Source organism: Phyllopteryx taeniolatus, chromosome 18 (genome assembly GCF_024500385.1).
Source record: "Phyllopteryx taeniolatus isolate TA_2022b chromosome 18, UOR_Ptae_1.2, whole genome shotgun sequence".
In the NCBI taxonomy this organism is placed as follows: Eukaryota; Metazoa; Chordata; class Actinopteri; order Syngnathiformes; family Syngnathidae; genus Phyllopteryx; species Phyllopteryx taeniolatus.
Window position 1 is genome coordinate 15,119,008 of NC_084519.1, and position 17,657 is coordinate 15,136,664.

The 17,657-nt window shown below is 39.0% G+C and overlaps 2 protein-coding genes across 7 annotated transcripts; one reads left to right on the top strand and one right to left on the bottom strand.

Annotated features, from left to right (window-relative positions):
- The first annotated feature begins 179 nt into the window (after window positions 1-179).
- Window positions 180-8,708, top strand: LOC133468745 (ectonucleoside triphosphate diphosphohydrolase 5-like). 4 transcript variants are annotated; one of them, XM_061755038.1, is made up of 15 exons: window positions 180-242; window positions 1,364-1,575; window positions 2,583-2,662; window positions 2,739-2,882; window positions 4,061-4,136; window positions 4,220-4,255; window positions 4,351-4,439; window positions 5,588-5,673; window positions 5,883-5,935; window positions 6,821-6,922; window positions 7,122-7,283; window positions 7,356-7,412; window positions 7,476-7,594; window positions 8,134-8,262; window positions 8,426-8,708. In XM_061755038.1, the coding sequence occupies exons 2-14, from the start codon at window positions 1,371-1,373 to the stop codon at window positions 8,227-8,229; spliced, it is 1,305 nt and encodes a 434-aa protein (XP_061611022.1). In that variant the 5' UTR covers window positions 180-242; window positions 1,364-1,370; the 3' UTR covers window positions 8,230-8,262; window positions 8,426-8,708. The 4 variants fall into 4 exon arrangements, with proteins under 4 accessions (XP_061611022.1, XP_061611020.1, XP_061611024.1 ...); XM_061755036.1 differs by having other exon boundaries at window positions 7,122-7,412; XM_061755040.1 differs by lacking the exon at window positions 7,122-7,283.
- Window positions 8,057-17,379, bottom strand: znf410 (zinc finger protein 410). 3 transcript variants are annotated; one of them, XM_061755033.1, is made up of 12 exons: window positions 17,241-17,379; window positions 16,924-16,998; window positions 16,808-16,859; window positions 15,920-16,052; window positions 15,233-15,424; window positions 14,361-14,576; window positions 11,939-12,131; window positions 10,527-10,708; window positions 9,585-9,674; window positions 9,327-9,446; window positions 8,705-8,827; window positions 8,057-8,517 (listed from the first exon to the last, which is right to left on the bottom strand). In XM_061755033.1, the coding sequence occupies exons 3-12, from the start codon at window positions 16,838-16,840 to the stop codon at window positions 8,420-8,422; spliced, it is 1,380 nt and encodes a 459-aa protein (XP_061611017.1). In that variant the 5' UTR covers window positions 16,841-16,859; window positions 16,924-16,998; window positions 17,241-17,379; the 3' UTR covers window positions 8,057-8,419. The 3 variants fall into 3 exon arrangements, with proteins under 3 accessions (XP_061611017.1, XP_061611018.1, XP_061611019.1); XM_061755034.1 differs by having other exon boundaries at window positions 16,924-17,031; window positions 17,241-17,371; XM_061755035.1 differs by lacking the exon at window positions 16,924-16,998 and having other exon boundaries at window positions 17,241-17,374.
- Window positions 17,380-17,657: the final 278 nt, after the last annotated feature.

Here is a 17,657-nt window from a genome sequence, read left to right on the forward strand (position 1 = left end):
TTCAAGTTGGCATTTGAAGCTTGAAAAGTTTTTGAAAATAATGGTTTCAAGCCAAGATTATGATTTTTAAATCAAAACCTTAACGTTAAGGTTTTTTTTTATTTTTAATGACAGCTTTGTCATGATGTAGGTTGTTGTTTTTTTGTACATGAAGTAGTTTTTGTTAATTTACATGACGATGTACGTCGAGGGAAGTTGACGTCACAGCTATGCTACCCGATATCCGTCAGATAAACATGATGGTGAGACCCAGACGTGTTTCTCCTCTTATATTTTTACTTTCACAGCTTTTTCTTTTTTTCTTTTGACATGTTTCGAAACGGTTGAGGATATTCGACAGAGTTCGTTTTTGTGGTGATTTTTAATCTTTGGTTTGGTTTGACGTGTTTTCGTGAGCTAGCATGTCGCGTAATGACACTGGCTAACGAAAAGCTGGAAAAAGAACATGGTTGACTGTTGAAATAGGAGATAAATTCCCCTTCTTTGTTGCTTAATTTGAGGACATAAATGTAGTGTGTGGAACTAGGTTGAACTAATGCCGTGTTTATAGATAAATAAAAGCTGACTGAGCGTTACCAGCTAAATCAATTTACTTTTACTTATTTACTCTACAAATTTCAATATAGTATTAAGCAGCTTTTACCCACTAATTTGTTCAGCGTACCCTTTGCCTTATTATTCCAATATACATGTTTTTTTTACCTCCTATTTAAAATCTTTTGTTTCCCCATAGGAATGAGAGGAAATACAAAATGATTGGTCCCAGGGCCAATTAAGACATTGTATTTCATGTTAGATCCTATTAAAAACTATTTTTATATTTATTTCTGGTTAAAATCAGTTATTTTCCCCAAATGAACAAGTGGATATATAAATTATCAGTACCAGGGTCAATCCGGAGACATGAACAGGAAACAATTGCTTTGACCTGTTTTGCCAAATGCTGAAGTGTTGCATTAAAATGGGGCAGTCTAAAACGCTTAATGTGAAAAAGCTTAACGTCGCCTAATGTCCCAAAACTGCGATTAATCGTCACCAAAATGTATTCTGCCCATTTCAACCTCTGAAAATATCAGAAAGATAATCCCAATGTTACAGATTCTGTGCACATTAAGCCTTTTCCTCTCCGTAGGCACTCACTATATAGAAAAAGCTTAAAATCGCTTAATGAGAAAAAGGTTTAAGGGGCACAAAAGCCATGATACTGCGGTAATCATTTTTATGATTTCGCTTACGTTAAAGCGTTTTAGACTGTCCTCATTAAAAGTACTCTGACAAGTACAACTTATCCATAAAGTTAGGCAAATTGTAACGGATTTACAAAATGAAGTGTTACTACCCACTTCTGGTCCTCGTCCCTCAGAGTGAAGATGAAGCTGCTCCCGCTGCTGGTCAAATTGGTGGTCGCCGTCGGGGCTCGGCTCGCAGAGGGGACGGACGTCTGCGGCGGCGTCCCGCTGTCCGCCGTCCTCCCCCGACCGGCCGACCGTAGCCGCGTCTCCTACGCTGTGATGTTTGACGCCGGCAGTACGGGGACGCGGATCCACGTCTACGCCTTCGTTCACACCCACGCAGGTCCTCGAACAGCTTATCACCTCTGTGAAGACGCCCAATTCTAAAATCCACATTTTAACACACACAAATATTAGATGAAAAATAATCTAATTATTCGAGAAAATACAAATATAATTTCAAAATATGATGAAATATACGGTTATTTGGGAAAAAAATAAAATACTGTGACAAAAATACAAGCATTTGATGAAAAGTACACAGATATTTGAAAAACATAACCTCTTAGCATTCACACACAAGCAGCTTCCGCCGACAAGTGCGTCACAAAAAAAACCTCACAAAAAAACCAAATTAGATAAACTGCACACAGATAAAATACTACGACCAAAATAGAAAATGATTTGGTTAAACATATATTTGAAGAAAATACTACAATAACAAAAATACAAAAATATCAGATGAAAAATATTTAGGTATTTGAAAACAAAATAAAATTGTGTATAAAATATACAAAAATGTAAAAAAAAAAAATGATTGGACAAAAATGTAGGAGAGATACAAAAACATTAACAGAAAATAAAAATAGTGTATTAGAAGAAAATACAAAAATATTAGTAAAACTACAAAAATGAGGGGGGGGGGGAATTCAACAGACAATAAAACATTTTCAGAAAACCAAAAATATTGGAAATTATAAAAAATTTAAAAAATAAAATATAAAAAAAATACAACATTGAAAAAACACCAAACGATTAGACAGAAAATAGAAAAATCTAGTAAAAAGTACAAAATAATCTATACAAATACACAAATGTTAGAGGTAACTAAACAAAATAGTCCAAACAAATAAAAAAATACAAACCACTACATGAAAAATACATTGATATTCTAAAGTACTATTGATAAATTAAAAAAAAGAAAATTTTACAAATATACAATGAAAAAATCTCCCTGCCTTCTGCACTGTTTCGTAGCATCGTCACATACTGTATGCGTCTGACATTCTTTGCCGTAGACTTGCTCTTCTACTGACGTATGTGTGCGTGCGCGCGCGTTGTTTGTCTTAGATGCGTTCCCCGTGTTGGACAATGAGACGTTCCACTCGGTGAAGCCTGGTCTGTCGGCGCACATCCACTCTCCTGAGACGGTGAGTGGACGGTCGGATGCGAAATTCTTGAGCGTTCTTGCTCGGTTTGGGTCGTGAGTGTGTGTGGTTTGTGAAGGCCGCGCAGTCCGTGAGGACGCTGCTGAAGGTGGCCGAGAGCGCGGTCCCTCGTCAGCGGTGGGAAAGCACTCCGGTGCTGCTGAGAGCCACGGCGGGACTGCGATTGATGTCTGCCGACAAAGCCCAAGCTCTCCTACGTCAGGTGATGTCGACGTCCACTAGCAAAGCTCCTACTAACCATCTTTTTTGGGAGTGGTTGTGCTACCTCATGGGGAACTTAGTAATTCATTGATTTTTAAATTTCATTTTTTATTTGTTTTGTTTTGTTAATAAGCAGTTTCCATCCACTTTCTGGACCTCTTAGCCTTACAAGCGTCACAGGTGAGCTGGAGCATATCCCAGCTGACTTTGGGCAAACAGGTTAATTACACCTTGAATTGGTCGCCATATAGAGACAAACAAACAAACTTGAATTAATATGTCAAACATTTAAAATTGGAGAAGCAGGTACAGCAGTGAGAAATACACAAACATGAGCAAAAATGGAAAAAATAATTGTCAAAAATAGTAGAAAAACAAGAATATTTTGACAAAAACACATTATAGAAATCTCAATGCTAGAAGAAGAAAGAAAAATATTTGACAAAAAATGTAAAGATTTTAAGGGGTAAAAGAACAAAAAAATATATGACAAAAATGTACACCCAAAATAATGGATGAAACATTAATATTGGACAAAATAAAAAGTTATATGGCAATAAAATTTTATATGGAGAAAAATTACAAAACAGAAAAAAATACTACATCAAAATACACACATTCTAAGAAAATACAAAAGTAACAGATGGAGGGAAAAATCCAAAATAGCAGAAAAAATAAAATGAAAACAATTTCAAAACAAATGTCTTCGAAAAAATATTGGCATAAAATATCAGAACACATGCAAAAATATGACAAAAATGCGAACATATTAGTAATATACACAAATAGTTGAAAATGCACACATATTAAACAAAACGAGTGAAAAAAATAGCTAAATACACAAAGAGTTGGAAAAAAAGCACAAATAAACTAGTGAGTGTAAATGAGCTGCTTCCGATTTCAGTTGGACGACTGTGAGCCCGTGATTTGGACACGTTCGGCGTACGAAGTGAGCAAAGAGTGGCTTGCAGGTGTTGTCAGAGTCACGTGAGCAGGCCATGAATAGTAATGGGCGGCCTCGGGGGCAGCCTGGAAAGATGCTTTATTAATCCTCCCCCTCACTGGGAATGAATGAATCCCACTGGTGGATGAGCTGCCATTACACCGGATAACATTTCAATCAGGTCTCCCCCCCCCCCCCCCTTCTTCCTCCTCCTCCTCCTCCTCCTCCTCCTCAAGGTTCAGCGCGTGTTTGACGACTCGCCATTTTTGGTGCCATATAACAGCGTGGGCATCATGGACGGCACAAGCGAAGGTTACGGCGCAGTGAACATTAATTTCACGTGAAGACATTTTTATTGATTGGTCACATCTTTTCGCAAATGTTTTCAAATGTAGGAATCCTTGCATGGATAACTGTGAACTTCCTGTCAGGTGCGTTCTACCGCAGCCTGTCTGCTGGGAGTTGATATTTTTGGCTCGTGTGTGTCCTTTGAAGAGAACATCTAATGGAGCAAACGTGTTTTCAGGTCACCTTCACGCGCACAACAAGCAGACGGTAGGAATCTTGGATTTAGGGGGAGCATCCACGCAGATTACCTTCCTGCCCAAACTCACAGTAAGTGAGCTGTCTGTCAAATGCGTCGGCCCAACGGGCGTCTTCTGGGTTTCGATTGAAGCACAGTAATTGACAATTTGAAGTCGCGGCTGGAAATTCAACTGTATTCAATTGTCAGGGATTTTCTAACGGGAGTGAGCGGCACATGTCAAACCATTAGGTACACTTGCACACGCTTAACAGCAGCCAAAGCAATAGCGCTCAAAATATTGCCAAAAATATTAAGAATATGACAAAAATAGGAAAATAAAATCACAAGAAATATTTGAGGAAAAATACACAAATGTTTGACTGATTTTAAAAAATGCAAAAAAACGTTTAAAATAAAAATGAATTAAAAGATATATTTTCAGAAGAAATATTAGAAAATCACATGTAAATATTTGACCACAAATTCAAAAAGAATATTCAATATAACATTTAAATGTATGCTGTAAAAAATTGTAGATTAGATAAAAAAAGAAAAATACTAGATGAAATTATTTGGAAAAAAATATTTAAGGAAAAATACACAAATATTTGAAGAAAATACGCAAATGTTTGAAGACATACAGCACTATTAGATGAGAAATACAAACATACTCGAATAAATACCAAACTGCTATATAAAAAACGATATTAGAAGAAAATACCAATATATTAGATGACTAATTTACAATTTTTTAAGGAAAATAGATGGAACATTTTGGGCAAAAAAAAAGAAATCTCAGCCCAAACATATATTTCAAAAAACATTGGATGAATAAATATATATATATATATATAATATTTTAGGGAAAAGACAAAATACCAAAAAGTTATAAATACAGAAGTACCTGATCAAAAATGCAAAGATACTAGAGAAAAAAAAGTATTATATGAAAAATGCACATATATTCGAAGAATTTTAAAAAACATATTAGATTAAAAAAGAAAAATGTTAGAAAAAATAGATGTACAATTTTGGGCAAAAAGCAAAAACTTAGACCATAACAGTAAACTAATATTATAAAAAACTACAAACATAGAAAAAAAAAAGAAAAAAGAAGAAGAGGCAATTTGATACTGGCTAAACGGATGTCTCACATGACATCTTGGACGACAAGCAAATAACTAAAACAAGCATGTCCTCTGTTAAAGTTAACTTGTGCTCTGTGTCGTGTGCGTAGGACTGCAGTGTTGAAAAAGCAGCGCCGGACGACGATGTCGTCACAGTGGATGTGTTGAACTCTTCCTTTGAATTGTACACTCACAGGTAAACACCACCATGATGAGTCATAAAACAATGCAATAGGTTTGACTGTGACAATACATTGACAGTTCTAAATGTCACTGGCGAGTATTTGGATCACAAACACTTTGAAAATGTCAATTGAATCATTTTTTTTGTTGAGTCATGCTTTCTTCCTGGCTCATCGTGACCCTGCTTGTTGTTGTTAACGATCGCGTTTTGTTGTCCTGCAGTTACCTTGGCAACGGACTGATGTCAGCGCGACTCTCCACGCTGCGTGCTCATAGTACTGCCTATTTATTCATTTTCAACATGTGCATGAGCAAATGAAATGAATTACCATAATTTCTCGTGTATAATACGCTCCTGAATATCAGGAATTCCCTTCTACCAGTGTATGATATGCACCATAGATTCACTGTTATGCATGCTCAAAACAAAGTATGATCTGTATTTTATTTATTTATTTATTTCAAAGAAATATGGTGCTCTGTGCGCATGCGCTAACGTTCGTGTCGCTTCCTCACCATTACTTTCTACTCGAGTAGAACAAAGAACAAACAAAAGGCGATTGACTCAAATCAATCCTCAATGATATTGTTAGTATAACATTTTAATAGTACCACAGCGTCTTCAGTGACCACGGCAGTTGCTAGTGCAATTACCTTGGGCTTTATTGTGAAACAACAAAACACATCTACCGTGGGCCTTAGCCGACGGCATACACAACAGAACAGAACGTAGCGAATGCGACAGTTACCGTGCTCACTCCGCCAGTCTCCATTTCTCCCTCCATTTCCCAAAACCTGAGCAGCGCGATGCGTTCAAAACCACTCGCTGTTATTCTACACCCGGGACCGTTCGCAAATTCTAAATGATTTCAGATTGAATTTCCCAAAATTTTGGTGACCCCCAAAAAAATTTACAATATTATATATACATTTCTAATATTAGACATTGTATATCATATTGGAATGAAAGTAGACCTTTTTCGCAACCCCTAAGTCCCGAAATATGTTTATACAATGTGAATTCCACCACCCTCACCCACACATTTTCCTTATACACTCTATTGACTTTTGATTAATTTGGGAGAAAAAAAAAATCATATTATACACAAGAAATTAAGGTACATGGGTGTGTGTGAGTGTGCCTGTTTTCTCTCCCACAGGTGTGTCAGGTCCAGATTTCAAAAGTCCATGTCTGCCCAAAAAGTTCCGGGGCGAGTGGAGCTTTGGGGGAGAAACCTACCAAGTGAGCGGGGACCCAGAAGGCAAGCTCAATTAAAACAAACAAACAAACAAACCCAAAAAAAATAAAAAATATGTTTATTATGTAGGTGCATCACAATACAACCTTGTCAATTTATCAGTGTTGTGTTCATGTGCATCAGGATAAAAGGCCATCAATTAATCGGTTAATAATGTATTCAGGTGCGTCAGAATGCAAGGTTAGGTTGATGTTGTGTTCAGGTGCATCCGGTTACAAGGCATGTTATGAGAACGTGTTGAAGACAGTCAAAGGGATCATTTGTCAACCACTTCATCATCATCATCCTCATCTTGAAGCGCAAAAGACTCTTTTCTACGCATTCTCCTTCTACTTTGACCGCGCTGTGGAAGCACACCTCATCGGTACACACACTCCATCACTGTTATTAAATTTTGATTCTCATTATGGCGATTGGGCACCTCCTTCCTTTACAGACGAGATCCATGGAGGAAGGCTGAGGGTCCGAGACTTCACGAGGAGCGCCAAGGAGGGTGAGATGACGTCACCGTCGTCATCAAATAAGTGATGTTATCCCGATGGTGTGCGTTCTTCAGTGTGCAAGGAGACGAGTGAAGCCGTTTTTTCCGTCAATCCTTTCCTGTGTCTGGATTTGACGTACATCAGCTGCCTGCTGACGGACGGCCTCGGCTTCAGGGACGACGCGCCGCTGCGGGTGAGCGTCACAGCGCGCACTTTACAAAAGTCCGTCAATCCCTTTTCAACAACACTCAGTAGAAATTTGAAATCATTAAAAAAAAAAGTGACTCTTAGCAGAGGTTACTCCATTACATTTACTTATACATAAATTGTTCTTGTCAGTTTTAATGCAACATACTTTTTACTTTTCCTTGAGGATTTTTCTTCTGCTTTCCGCCTGCTACTAGTTTAACTTGCACGATCTGTTTGTCAGACTTCCTGTCATGTGCCTCTGTACGCCAGCAAATAGATTGTCTACTTTGATCATGTTAAAATAACAAGCAGATGACAAAAAAAATTTTATTATTCAATTACAATTTCAAACCCTACTTTGGGTTAGGGTTCAGTTTGGAGGCTCAAGCTGATGAACAAAATAGCAGTAGCACTTCTAAAATGCTGTTCAGATAAGTCAACCTTGCATAATCAAACCACAAACACCTTTGTTTTTGTTTGCTTTTTATTTGAATAAATACAAAAAGGCATTTGAATTTTGTTGTCCGTTTGTTTTGTTGCTAGTTGAGCAAGAAAGTGAACAACATGGAGGCAAGTTGGGCTCTGGGCGCCACCTTGGCTCACTTTGAAAACCTCCACTTACATCATAGAGGACGATGAGGAGGCGCGTGTAACGTTGACATGTTTGCAGAGGTAACAAAAAAATGTTATTTTTCATAAACCCGTCTTATATCTTCTTTGGGACTTTTCTTTATACAAATGTTAACATTTGACACCTATTCAAAAAAATAAAACATCATCCTCCTTATCGAATATGTACAAGAGTCTCAAGTTGTATTTCCACTCGTTTCTACAGCAGTGCCACCACGTCTCCGTAGGGGGCGCCCTCTGTCGTCATGGTGACCAGTTGGTGTGGAGGGGAGAGAACGCTCACAGAATCTGCCGGTCCTGAAGAGACGATAACCAGCGGAATTGTAAATGCTCATGTCAAGGACTTCTTTGACGCAAGCTTGCACACTTTACAGAAGGTTCTCCTCAAAAAAAAAAAAACTTCCCCTTGACCTCAAATGTAAGTACTTGTACAAAAAGCACTATCTAATAATAATAATAATAATAAAAACATCAGTCTGCCTACCTGGTGACCTGAGCATGGCGTGATGGAGATTGACAGCCTCCACACCAGTGGCCATGGCGACCAGGCCACCACTGCCGTCGTCACCGTCGGCCTCCAGAAGGCTGCTGCGTGTCAAAGCCTCTCCTGTCACACAAAAGAAAGTCAAACCTTCACATTATGCTTTTGGTGGTCACATTTTTACAGGGATATGTTCTTTTCTACAAAGAACGGCTAATATTATTGGCAAACTGAGGAATGGAGACTATCCAGTATGTCTGTTATACTGCCCCCAGATGGCCATGGCGCACACACCACAAAGTCTATTGAACTGAAGCAAAAGTTTAATTTCTTCACATTCTATTTAATTATGTCCTTACTGTATGTCTTTATAAAGTACAATATTATGGGTTTCCATTTATCTTAAACGTGGTGAACTCGGGGTAAGCATGTGTGCATCACTGTCAGGGGGTTCTGGGTTAAAACCTCCAGGTTTTTGGTGACCATTTTCAGGAAGTGCAGCTGAATGTTTTTTTCAAACATTTTTGGGGGTAGCACGGTGGGGCTAGTGGTTACCTCATAGAAGTTTCTGGGTTAAACCTTCAGGCCTTCCTGTGTACATTTCCTGTCGTGTGTGTGCAAATACCCGTTTCCCTGCTTTCTGCTGCGAGGCCCTCCTCTCCGTGACGTCTCTTTATGTGGACGTTCCTGCTTCCGGACTGAGAGAACGTCTTCCCGCAGATCCCACAGTGGTGAGGCTTCTCACCTGGATCACACGCGCGATATAGGCAAAAAGTCACTCTCTTACACATACATATGGGGGGGGCTAGGATGTGTAGTGCAAGTATTGTTGACGGTCTAAAGAAAAAGTGTACAAGTGCGTAGGTGCCACTCATTCACTTACCAGAATGTACGAGCATGTGTTTTCTCAGACTGGAATATTCGGCAAAGGAGCGCCCACAACCATCTGCTTCACACACGAAAGGCTTTTCTCCTAAACACACACACCCACACATATGTTAATATTACACAAAGTGTAAAGAAGAAATAAAGTACAGTGGTGCCTTGATACAAGTGTAATTAATTTCATGACCATGCTTGGAACTAAACACTTGCATCACAAGTCACTATTGAAATGAATGGAAATGCCATTTATCCGTTACAGCCTCCCACTACAGACACAAACATATATATATAATTTTTTAATATTGTACTTTTACAAATAGAATGTAAAGCAATAAACAGTTTGTGCATCATGATTTAATGCTGCAATTCATTTCATTGCGCTGCTCCTGGTGTGCCAACACAATCAAAGAATATAGTCCTACTCCTGTAAGTGATATGGTAAGATGCTGTAATATTACTCATTTAATTTAACGATATAGAATATATGCCTGTGAGTATTATATCTGTCCACATGTTGCGCCAGCTTTTGTGTTCAAATATCCATTGCTTAAAGGGTTCTAAAACCGTGACCACCGCTAGCATGTCAATGACATTTTCTATTATATATTAGCATTGAGCTGGCGGCCTGTTCTCAAGGCAACATTGTTTGCTTGTGTGTGTGAAATTTAATGTTTCTTGGGGGGGGGAAAAAAATCATTTAAGTTACCACTTTCCCCTTTTATGGTGCTAAATTGTGTGCGTTTCAACAGCGGACATTGACTGCTATGTTAATCTGGCTCTGGCAGGAGGAAATGGACCAGAACACGCCATTAAATAACCTGAAGGTGACACTGAATAAAATATGAACGGTCGCAGCACCAAAGCCGCTGACCGGTCACATCTCATTCCTGGCGAGGCAATCATCCCCGATCTAGCCGAGCGCGCGTGTGTGTTTGCTCACCGGTGTGTACGCGTTTGTGGTTTTTGAGGTTTCCGGCCGTGGTGAACTTCTTTCCGCAGTTGTTCTCCTTGCATACAAAAGGCTTGTCACCGCTGTGCGTCCTCATGTGGACCTGAAGACGCTGCAGCACGTAGAAGCTCTTACCGCAACCCTCCGCCGCGCAGCAGTACATGCGGTCGTTCCTGACACAACAAACGACAACAAAAACGATGAGCGACGGACAGACTCCATTTTGAGCCCAACACGTCAATACACGGCTAAACTGTTCTGTAGTGGCTGCGTGAGGTCTTTCAATGCCGCTAAACACATATTGGACAATTTACAAAACATTGCTTCGTTTATTGTGTTGTGGTTGGTGCAAAAGCATAACGATAAGCAGAGTTTTATTTCTTGTCCAAGCTGTTGAAACAAAACTGAGGCGAAGGGGACTCATATAATTAGGCGGAAACTTCATTTTTTTCCTCCCCTCTAATTTTATTTTTACTTCTGTTCAATTTTTTGGTTCCCGTAGAGAAGTAATATTTTTAAAATTGACATCATAAACTATACTTTAAAAATAACATCAATTTCTAACTTTTTATGTTTTTAAATTAATGAAGCATTATTTTGTCCCCCAAAAAGCTATTTTTTTAAGGTGACTCACGATAGTTTGGAAACCTCTGAAGTCATACAATTCCTAATTATTAGAATTATTAATGAATGATATGTTCCTAGTAATATATAAATCATTTATAAATTGTGCATTTTATATTATTAAATACACAAATTGATACATTTTAAATGATAATAGGACACTCATTACCTCACAAAGCTGTAAAATTCATAATTCTCATTGGTAATATATTAAATGTTTTGATTGATGATTGACAAATACATGTATTTCTATTTTATTATACATATAATATAGACACTAATATATAGAGCTATTTTTTAAAAGACAATGACACTCCCTACACAGTGCAAACCTCACATTCGTTATTTAAAAAAGAAATGCTGCTAAAGTCACAAAATCACCCGTCATAATAAAAGTTATGATTAATCTTACCGTCTGCGCACGACATCATGTAATACTCAAGTTAGTGAGCATAAAAAAATGAATCTTGGGTGTTTGCTGCAGCTTTTCATTTTAGCGACACTTATTGGAAAAGGTTTTCACCATAGTCAGCTGTCCCTCTTCAATGTTTTGCTTTTACAGTACTTTCTTGCATGACAACTAAGAATGTTAAAACAGAACTTTTGCACCTTAATTGTTTTACTTGGCGATATTCACAGTAGTCCACCGTGTGGCCGTGAAGGATAAACTTTTTTTTTCCCCATTATTTCCTATGGGTCAAAGCTCAAAATGTAACTTTTTGTCATCCCGTCCATTTTCAAACTCTTTAAAATGGAAGCCATGTTGTCTCCCGAGTCACCTGTGTGTTTTGAGGTGATACTTGAGGTGAGCGGGCCAGGTGAAGGTCCTGCAGCAGCCCTCAAAAGAGCAGCGGAGGATCTGCCTGGCGGCGAGGGGGCGCCCGCTCCGAGGCGACGGTGGCGGCACCACCGGTGGCGGCGCCGTCACCTCTCGCTCGTCGCCTTCCGACAGCGAGCCGTGCGTGTGGTCGCCTAGGCAACGGACAAGGCCGTCAGTCAGCGGGTGCGTCATCCGCTCGAGACCGCATTTCTTCATTCGAGAGAGTACAATGCTGCAATTTGACGAGTAGTACGAGTAAATGGCGGCGGCGTGACTCACCGTCAAGGACATAAAACTGATTGAGCCTGAGGACAAAAGTGATGCTTCTAAACCACGGCTTCTTAAAATGGGGTACGCGAGCCATTACTGGGTGGTCCGCATAATCAGTTGCAGTATATTTTTATGCCGTACCATTTTAAAAAATAATAAAAAATGCACACCTACATAAACTTCATCACTGTCCGGCGGAAACCGCATATGTCCAAGTATGGGCAATTTCATATTTTTTCACAAATGTCTGTCCCCAAGTCGTCTGTTGTTTTTATGCTTTGCAGTAAACCCTCCTTTCTCGTGGGGGTTACTTTAAAATAAGCGACTTACACGACTTATTCATCAAAAATAGGCAACTTTGAATTACTATGGCATTTAGAGAGGTACACGTGGTAGTTACGTTTACTTAGCGTTAGGATTATGAGGGGGTCCTTGAAAAAAAATGTCTCCCTGTAAGCAAATTCCTGGACCCTAAAAGTTTGAGGACCCCTGTTCCTAACTTTTTTTTTTTTTACATAAACACAACAAAGCCAAGAGCACTTTCCGAACCTCCCGGGGAGTTCAAAGATGATCCGCAGGACCTTCAGTGTCACTTGTAAATATTTATCTTCCTGGTCCTGATCTCAGCAACACGCCGCAGGACACACAAAAGTGTTTTTTTTTTTTTTTTTTTTAAACTCTCGATGAAGATGTGGCAAGCATGCAGACGGCCCTACAAATTGGGTCTGATCTTCAGACTGGCGATGAGAGGCGTTGAAAAGTGCTGATTACGCTTCCCACTTCATCTCAGCTCTGACCTCATTCTGCTCAGCTCTCCGCCTTTCAAGTAAAGTGTGCGTCTTGAAGTCGTCTTTCCCCTTCTAATTTTTACCTCTGCGTTACGTCACGGATACGGTTACCCAGAAAACGGCCAGTCGACACTCAATTAGCTAACGCTGCTAATTACATTCAATACAAGTGCTGGACAAAAAGTTTGTTTGGAGGTATTCATTTAACAGTGTTTATTCGTGTGCTTGTAGTTTGCATCTGGTTGTAGCGCTCAACAAGGCAACTGCAATATTAGGAGCAACTCTCAGTATTATGCACTGCACTTGTACACCGCTGCAAAATACATTGAGCGGTGCAACAATTAATCGATGAAGCAAAAACTTTAAACTCCACAACCAAATCCTCGGAATTTCAGCCGTGAACATTCAACAGTGAATATTCTCAGACGTCTGTTGTGCACGATGAAAGCAGACTGATTATCAAAATATTTGCAAATTTGCAAACATCTGCTTTTACTTTGAAAAACAATCATCATCAACAGTTTTCCCTTATTTTCTGACATAATGTGGGCTAATCCAATAATTGAATCATAATCAATTTATGTTTGTGCATTTTCTGCACTATCAATTCGAAATAATGTACTGTTTTTGAATAAAACAATGGAAATTTAAAAATTATTTTTCTGATTAATCCAAAAAAATTATTAAAATAATCAGTTGCAGCCCCACTACAATAGATTATACAAGTGCTATAAGTCTAAGATTCTCCCTTTTTTTTTTTTAAACTTATTTTTGAAGCTAGAACCTTTGTCTGACACTAGAGGGTGACAGAAATTTACCTTTGACATGGCTGACACATTTAAAAAGGACCTCGACAAAAGTACCCAAGAAAATTAAGCACACCAAATGAAAGAGCAAAAAAAAAATTGCTGCTCTGAACTCAAGTGGGCACAATCCATTTTTGACATTCTTACATCAGGTGCAGAAATTAATAGATGAAAAGGTCTATCTTTCAGATGATACTGGTCTAAATCAAGCTTTAGTTCCAATTTTGACATATAGGGGGCAGACCGTTATTGTCCTCAGCTTTTTTTTTCTTATTCATCAGTGCAACAACTGGGCCAACCCCCATTTCCAAGATGGCCGCACACAAGAAACCAGGCTTTATCTCCCGCAAAAACAAAAACACATCCCAGAAATTGAGGTTCTGAGCGTGATAGATTCTTATTTATTTTTTTTAAATAGTAAATTAATGTGGTTTCAGCACGGAGAGGAGACTAAACGAATGATTAAGGGGGTGAGAGAGTTCCGCAAAAAGACAAAAATAAAAAGCGGCAGCGTTACCGTTGGCGGCGGTGGCCGCTCTGGCGTCCTGACTGGCCTTGGCGTCCCGCGCCAGCTGCGCCCGCGTGGCTGCGATCAGGCTGTCGTGGGCCAGCTCCTGTACCCGCAGATACCACGGAGCGCTGCCGTCCAGGCCGTAGTCCCCCGACGAGACGTCTTCGTCATCGCCAGTTCCGTCCGCGGCGAAGATGAGCGACTCTGCCGAGGCCGTGATGCCTGCGCCGATATGCTAAATTAAAACCTCTCTGACACGCAGTTTTACAAGCAAATATTAGAAGCAGCTGCAGTTTGGGAATATTTTTTAAAATAAGATTCAGACTTTTTTTATATATTCTTTTTCCTATACATTTTTTATAAAATATTGTTTTTATTATTACAGTTTTATAAAATATGAAGTTTGTAGTAGTTTATATTTTGGTCATAAAATACATTTTTGAATTTTCTTAAAGTTTTCAAGAGTTTCTAACATTACTATTCTGTAATACGAGAAACTGTTTTTAATAACATTTTTGAATTAAATATAGTTTGTAATGCGAATGAGAAACATTTCAATATTTTTAGATTAAAATAGCAGATTCTAACATTCTGTTATATTTTTTCATTAATTATTAGAAACCACTTCAGCTTTTCAATGCAATATTTTTGGAATGAAATAATTCTGATTATTTTAAATACAATGAATAATATAGTAACAGTTTTTGTATATATTTCATAATATTTTGTAATTATTTATTATAATTACATTTATAATTTATTGAAATTGGAGACAGTTTCATCATATTAAATGAACACAATCACAAACACGGTTGTGTCTTCAGGCACAAAGTAGGTCATCAGAACAAGCGGTGTGACGAGGTTGTGGTGTGTCGTACCCTTGGCCAGGTTGAGCAGGACGTAAGAGGTGCCGTCCGACTGCTGCAGGTCATGGAGGATGGCTGGCGGGCTGGGCGAGGCCCCCGGGTGGGCGACGTGCGTCTGCTGCAGCGCCAGCGGGCTCCGTTCCGACGCGACCCCCAGCTCTGACAGCGACGAGGAACTCTCTGGTGGGGGGCTCAGCGCGCCATCTGACCAGAAAACAAATTATTATTATTTTATTTTTTTTTTTATCTGAAAAAAATATATATATGATGTCGTTTTTAGGATAAAAAATAAAGAGAATCTCTTTTTCCCAGATAATTTTCTTTTCTTTTCTGTTTCAGGCAAAACTAAAAACAAAAATTATATATTTTTTTCAGAATAAAGTTTTTTTGTTAAAAGATACTTTTGTTTTTCAGGCAAAGAAAATGTATTTGTTTTTCCCTAGATTAAATAAAGATGTTTGTTTTTCCACCAAATTTATTTTTTTTCCCCCAAAAAAACAAAAATAAAGGAAAAAGTATTTGTCTTTTCGACCCAAAAAAAAAATGAAATTATGCCATAACAGTACATTCGACAGTAATATAGAATGTTAAGCGTTACTGTTTGTAGAGAATATACGTAAAAAATGACCATGTAATATTAATATTATCTAAAAGTATGATTTTCAAAATATTTGCACAACTCAAGTAGTGTCTAGTGACCTGTGAGGTGCAGGTGTCCGCACAGAGAGCCGCCGACAGGGGTCAGCAGCGGCAGGCAGGGGTGTTTGGGCTCGGGGTCCTCCAAACCCTGGACCAGCGGGATGGACGCGTTCTGGACAAACTGCACCAGCAGCTGCGAGGACGACACAATATCGCTATTACAGTGTTACATATTAGAGTAACGTGACTTTTTTTTATTATTATTATTATTTGTGTTTGGCAACGCATCTATGCAGCACATAAAGCCAGTACAGTATAGCTTACTACATGAACTGCTGCGCCCACCTAAGAAAAAAAAATGCTGTCTTTACGGACGCTATTACTACTTTCCCATTAGCCTTCTTATTAGGTTTTTGACACTGTGATATAAATATTATATTAATATGATATATATATTTGTTTTAAAAATGAATTGCCAACAACCCTTTATCTTTAGTTGGGCACTTATTGTACCTTACTAGCTGTTAGCAACTGGCGTTAACGTCCACCACTGCCATTAGTGATTTAAGACGTTTCTCTGCATTATCTTGAGATGTTTACCACCCTGCTCTCTAACGGAATCTTCCATCATCCTGCTGCTTTCTGTCAGCAAAAGGCTGGTGGCCAATGCTGACCACTCCTCTGCAAAACATGGCGCGTCGAACATTCTCAAAATTTTAATTGACCCTATGAGTTTTTGTCAAACATCTTTGGGTCCCTTGACAGGCGCCACAATAAAACCTGCGGGGGAATGTCAGAATTTTGGTATCATAACAGCACTGGTCCCAGGGATGTTATTAAGACACTTGGGAACGCTTTTGGCTTTTGAAAAGTAAAAATGCATTATATACCCATTATAATGTCAGGGTAGCATTATCAAGGTATCAGTGGTAAGTTGCTGTCTGTTACCTCTGGTTTGGAGTCGAGTTCATCGGAAAGCATGAGTCTCCCTGGGTGTCACCTGGAAAGCAGACAGCAGCGACATTTTGGACACGCATAAGAGAGCAAGAAAGTGATGGACTAACCTGAAGCAGCTAAAAGTGAGGTTAAGTGTCGGTCATAAGTTTGTGGTCATCTTGGAGTCGGAAACATGGTCCGAGCTGAAGCGGTAAAACAGTCAGATAACATGTCACCTATGTTAACATAATTTATTATTAGAAATGTAACAACAGTACACCGACAACGCTAAAAAAATAAAAATAGGCATTAGTGCATAACATTAGAACTGTTGGGTAGCTGGTGTTGCTAACCGCGAGCTAACTCGCTACATAGCAGCTGCTTTAACACGAACTATTCAAGCACTGTATTTTTAAAAAACACCAACAAAAAGTCAGGTTTTTACCTTGTAGAAAGCGGCGTTGAGTAGACACGGTGCTAGAAAACACTCGTTTTATTACGTCCTAAAAAGAGTGCTAAGCTAATAGTGCTAGCAGATAGGCTAGCGGCGCCGCACTACGGCGTCTCGGAAGGACGAACTTGACAAGAACGCCTCTTCGTCCAAATTGCTCAAACTCATCCACGCTGATCACCGCCGCCATCTTGTGACCAAGAACGGACACGACACGCTGTTTGTTTTGGGCCTTACATTTATTACATAAGAAGCAATGAGATAACATACAAAAATAAGAGTCAGACGTCATCGCTCGTACACACTAAATACAAATAATAATAATAATAAAAACCAGCTGAAATTATATCCTACTCGTGTTGATCCCAGAAGAAAGTGGCTGCCTTTTGCAATAGAAGTCCCATTCAGTCT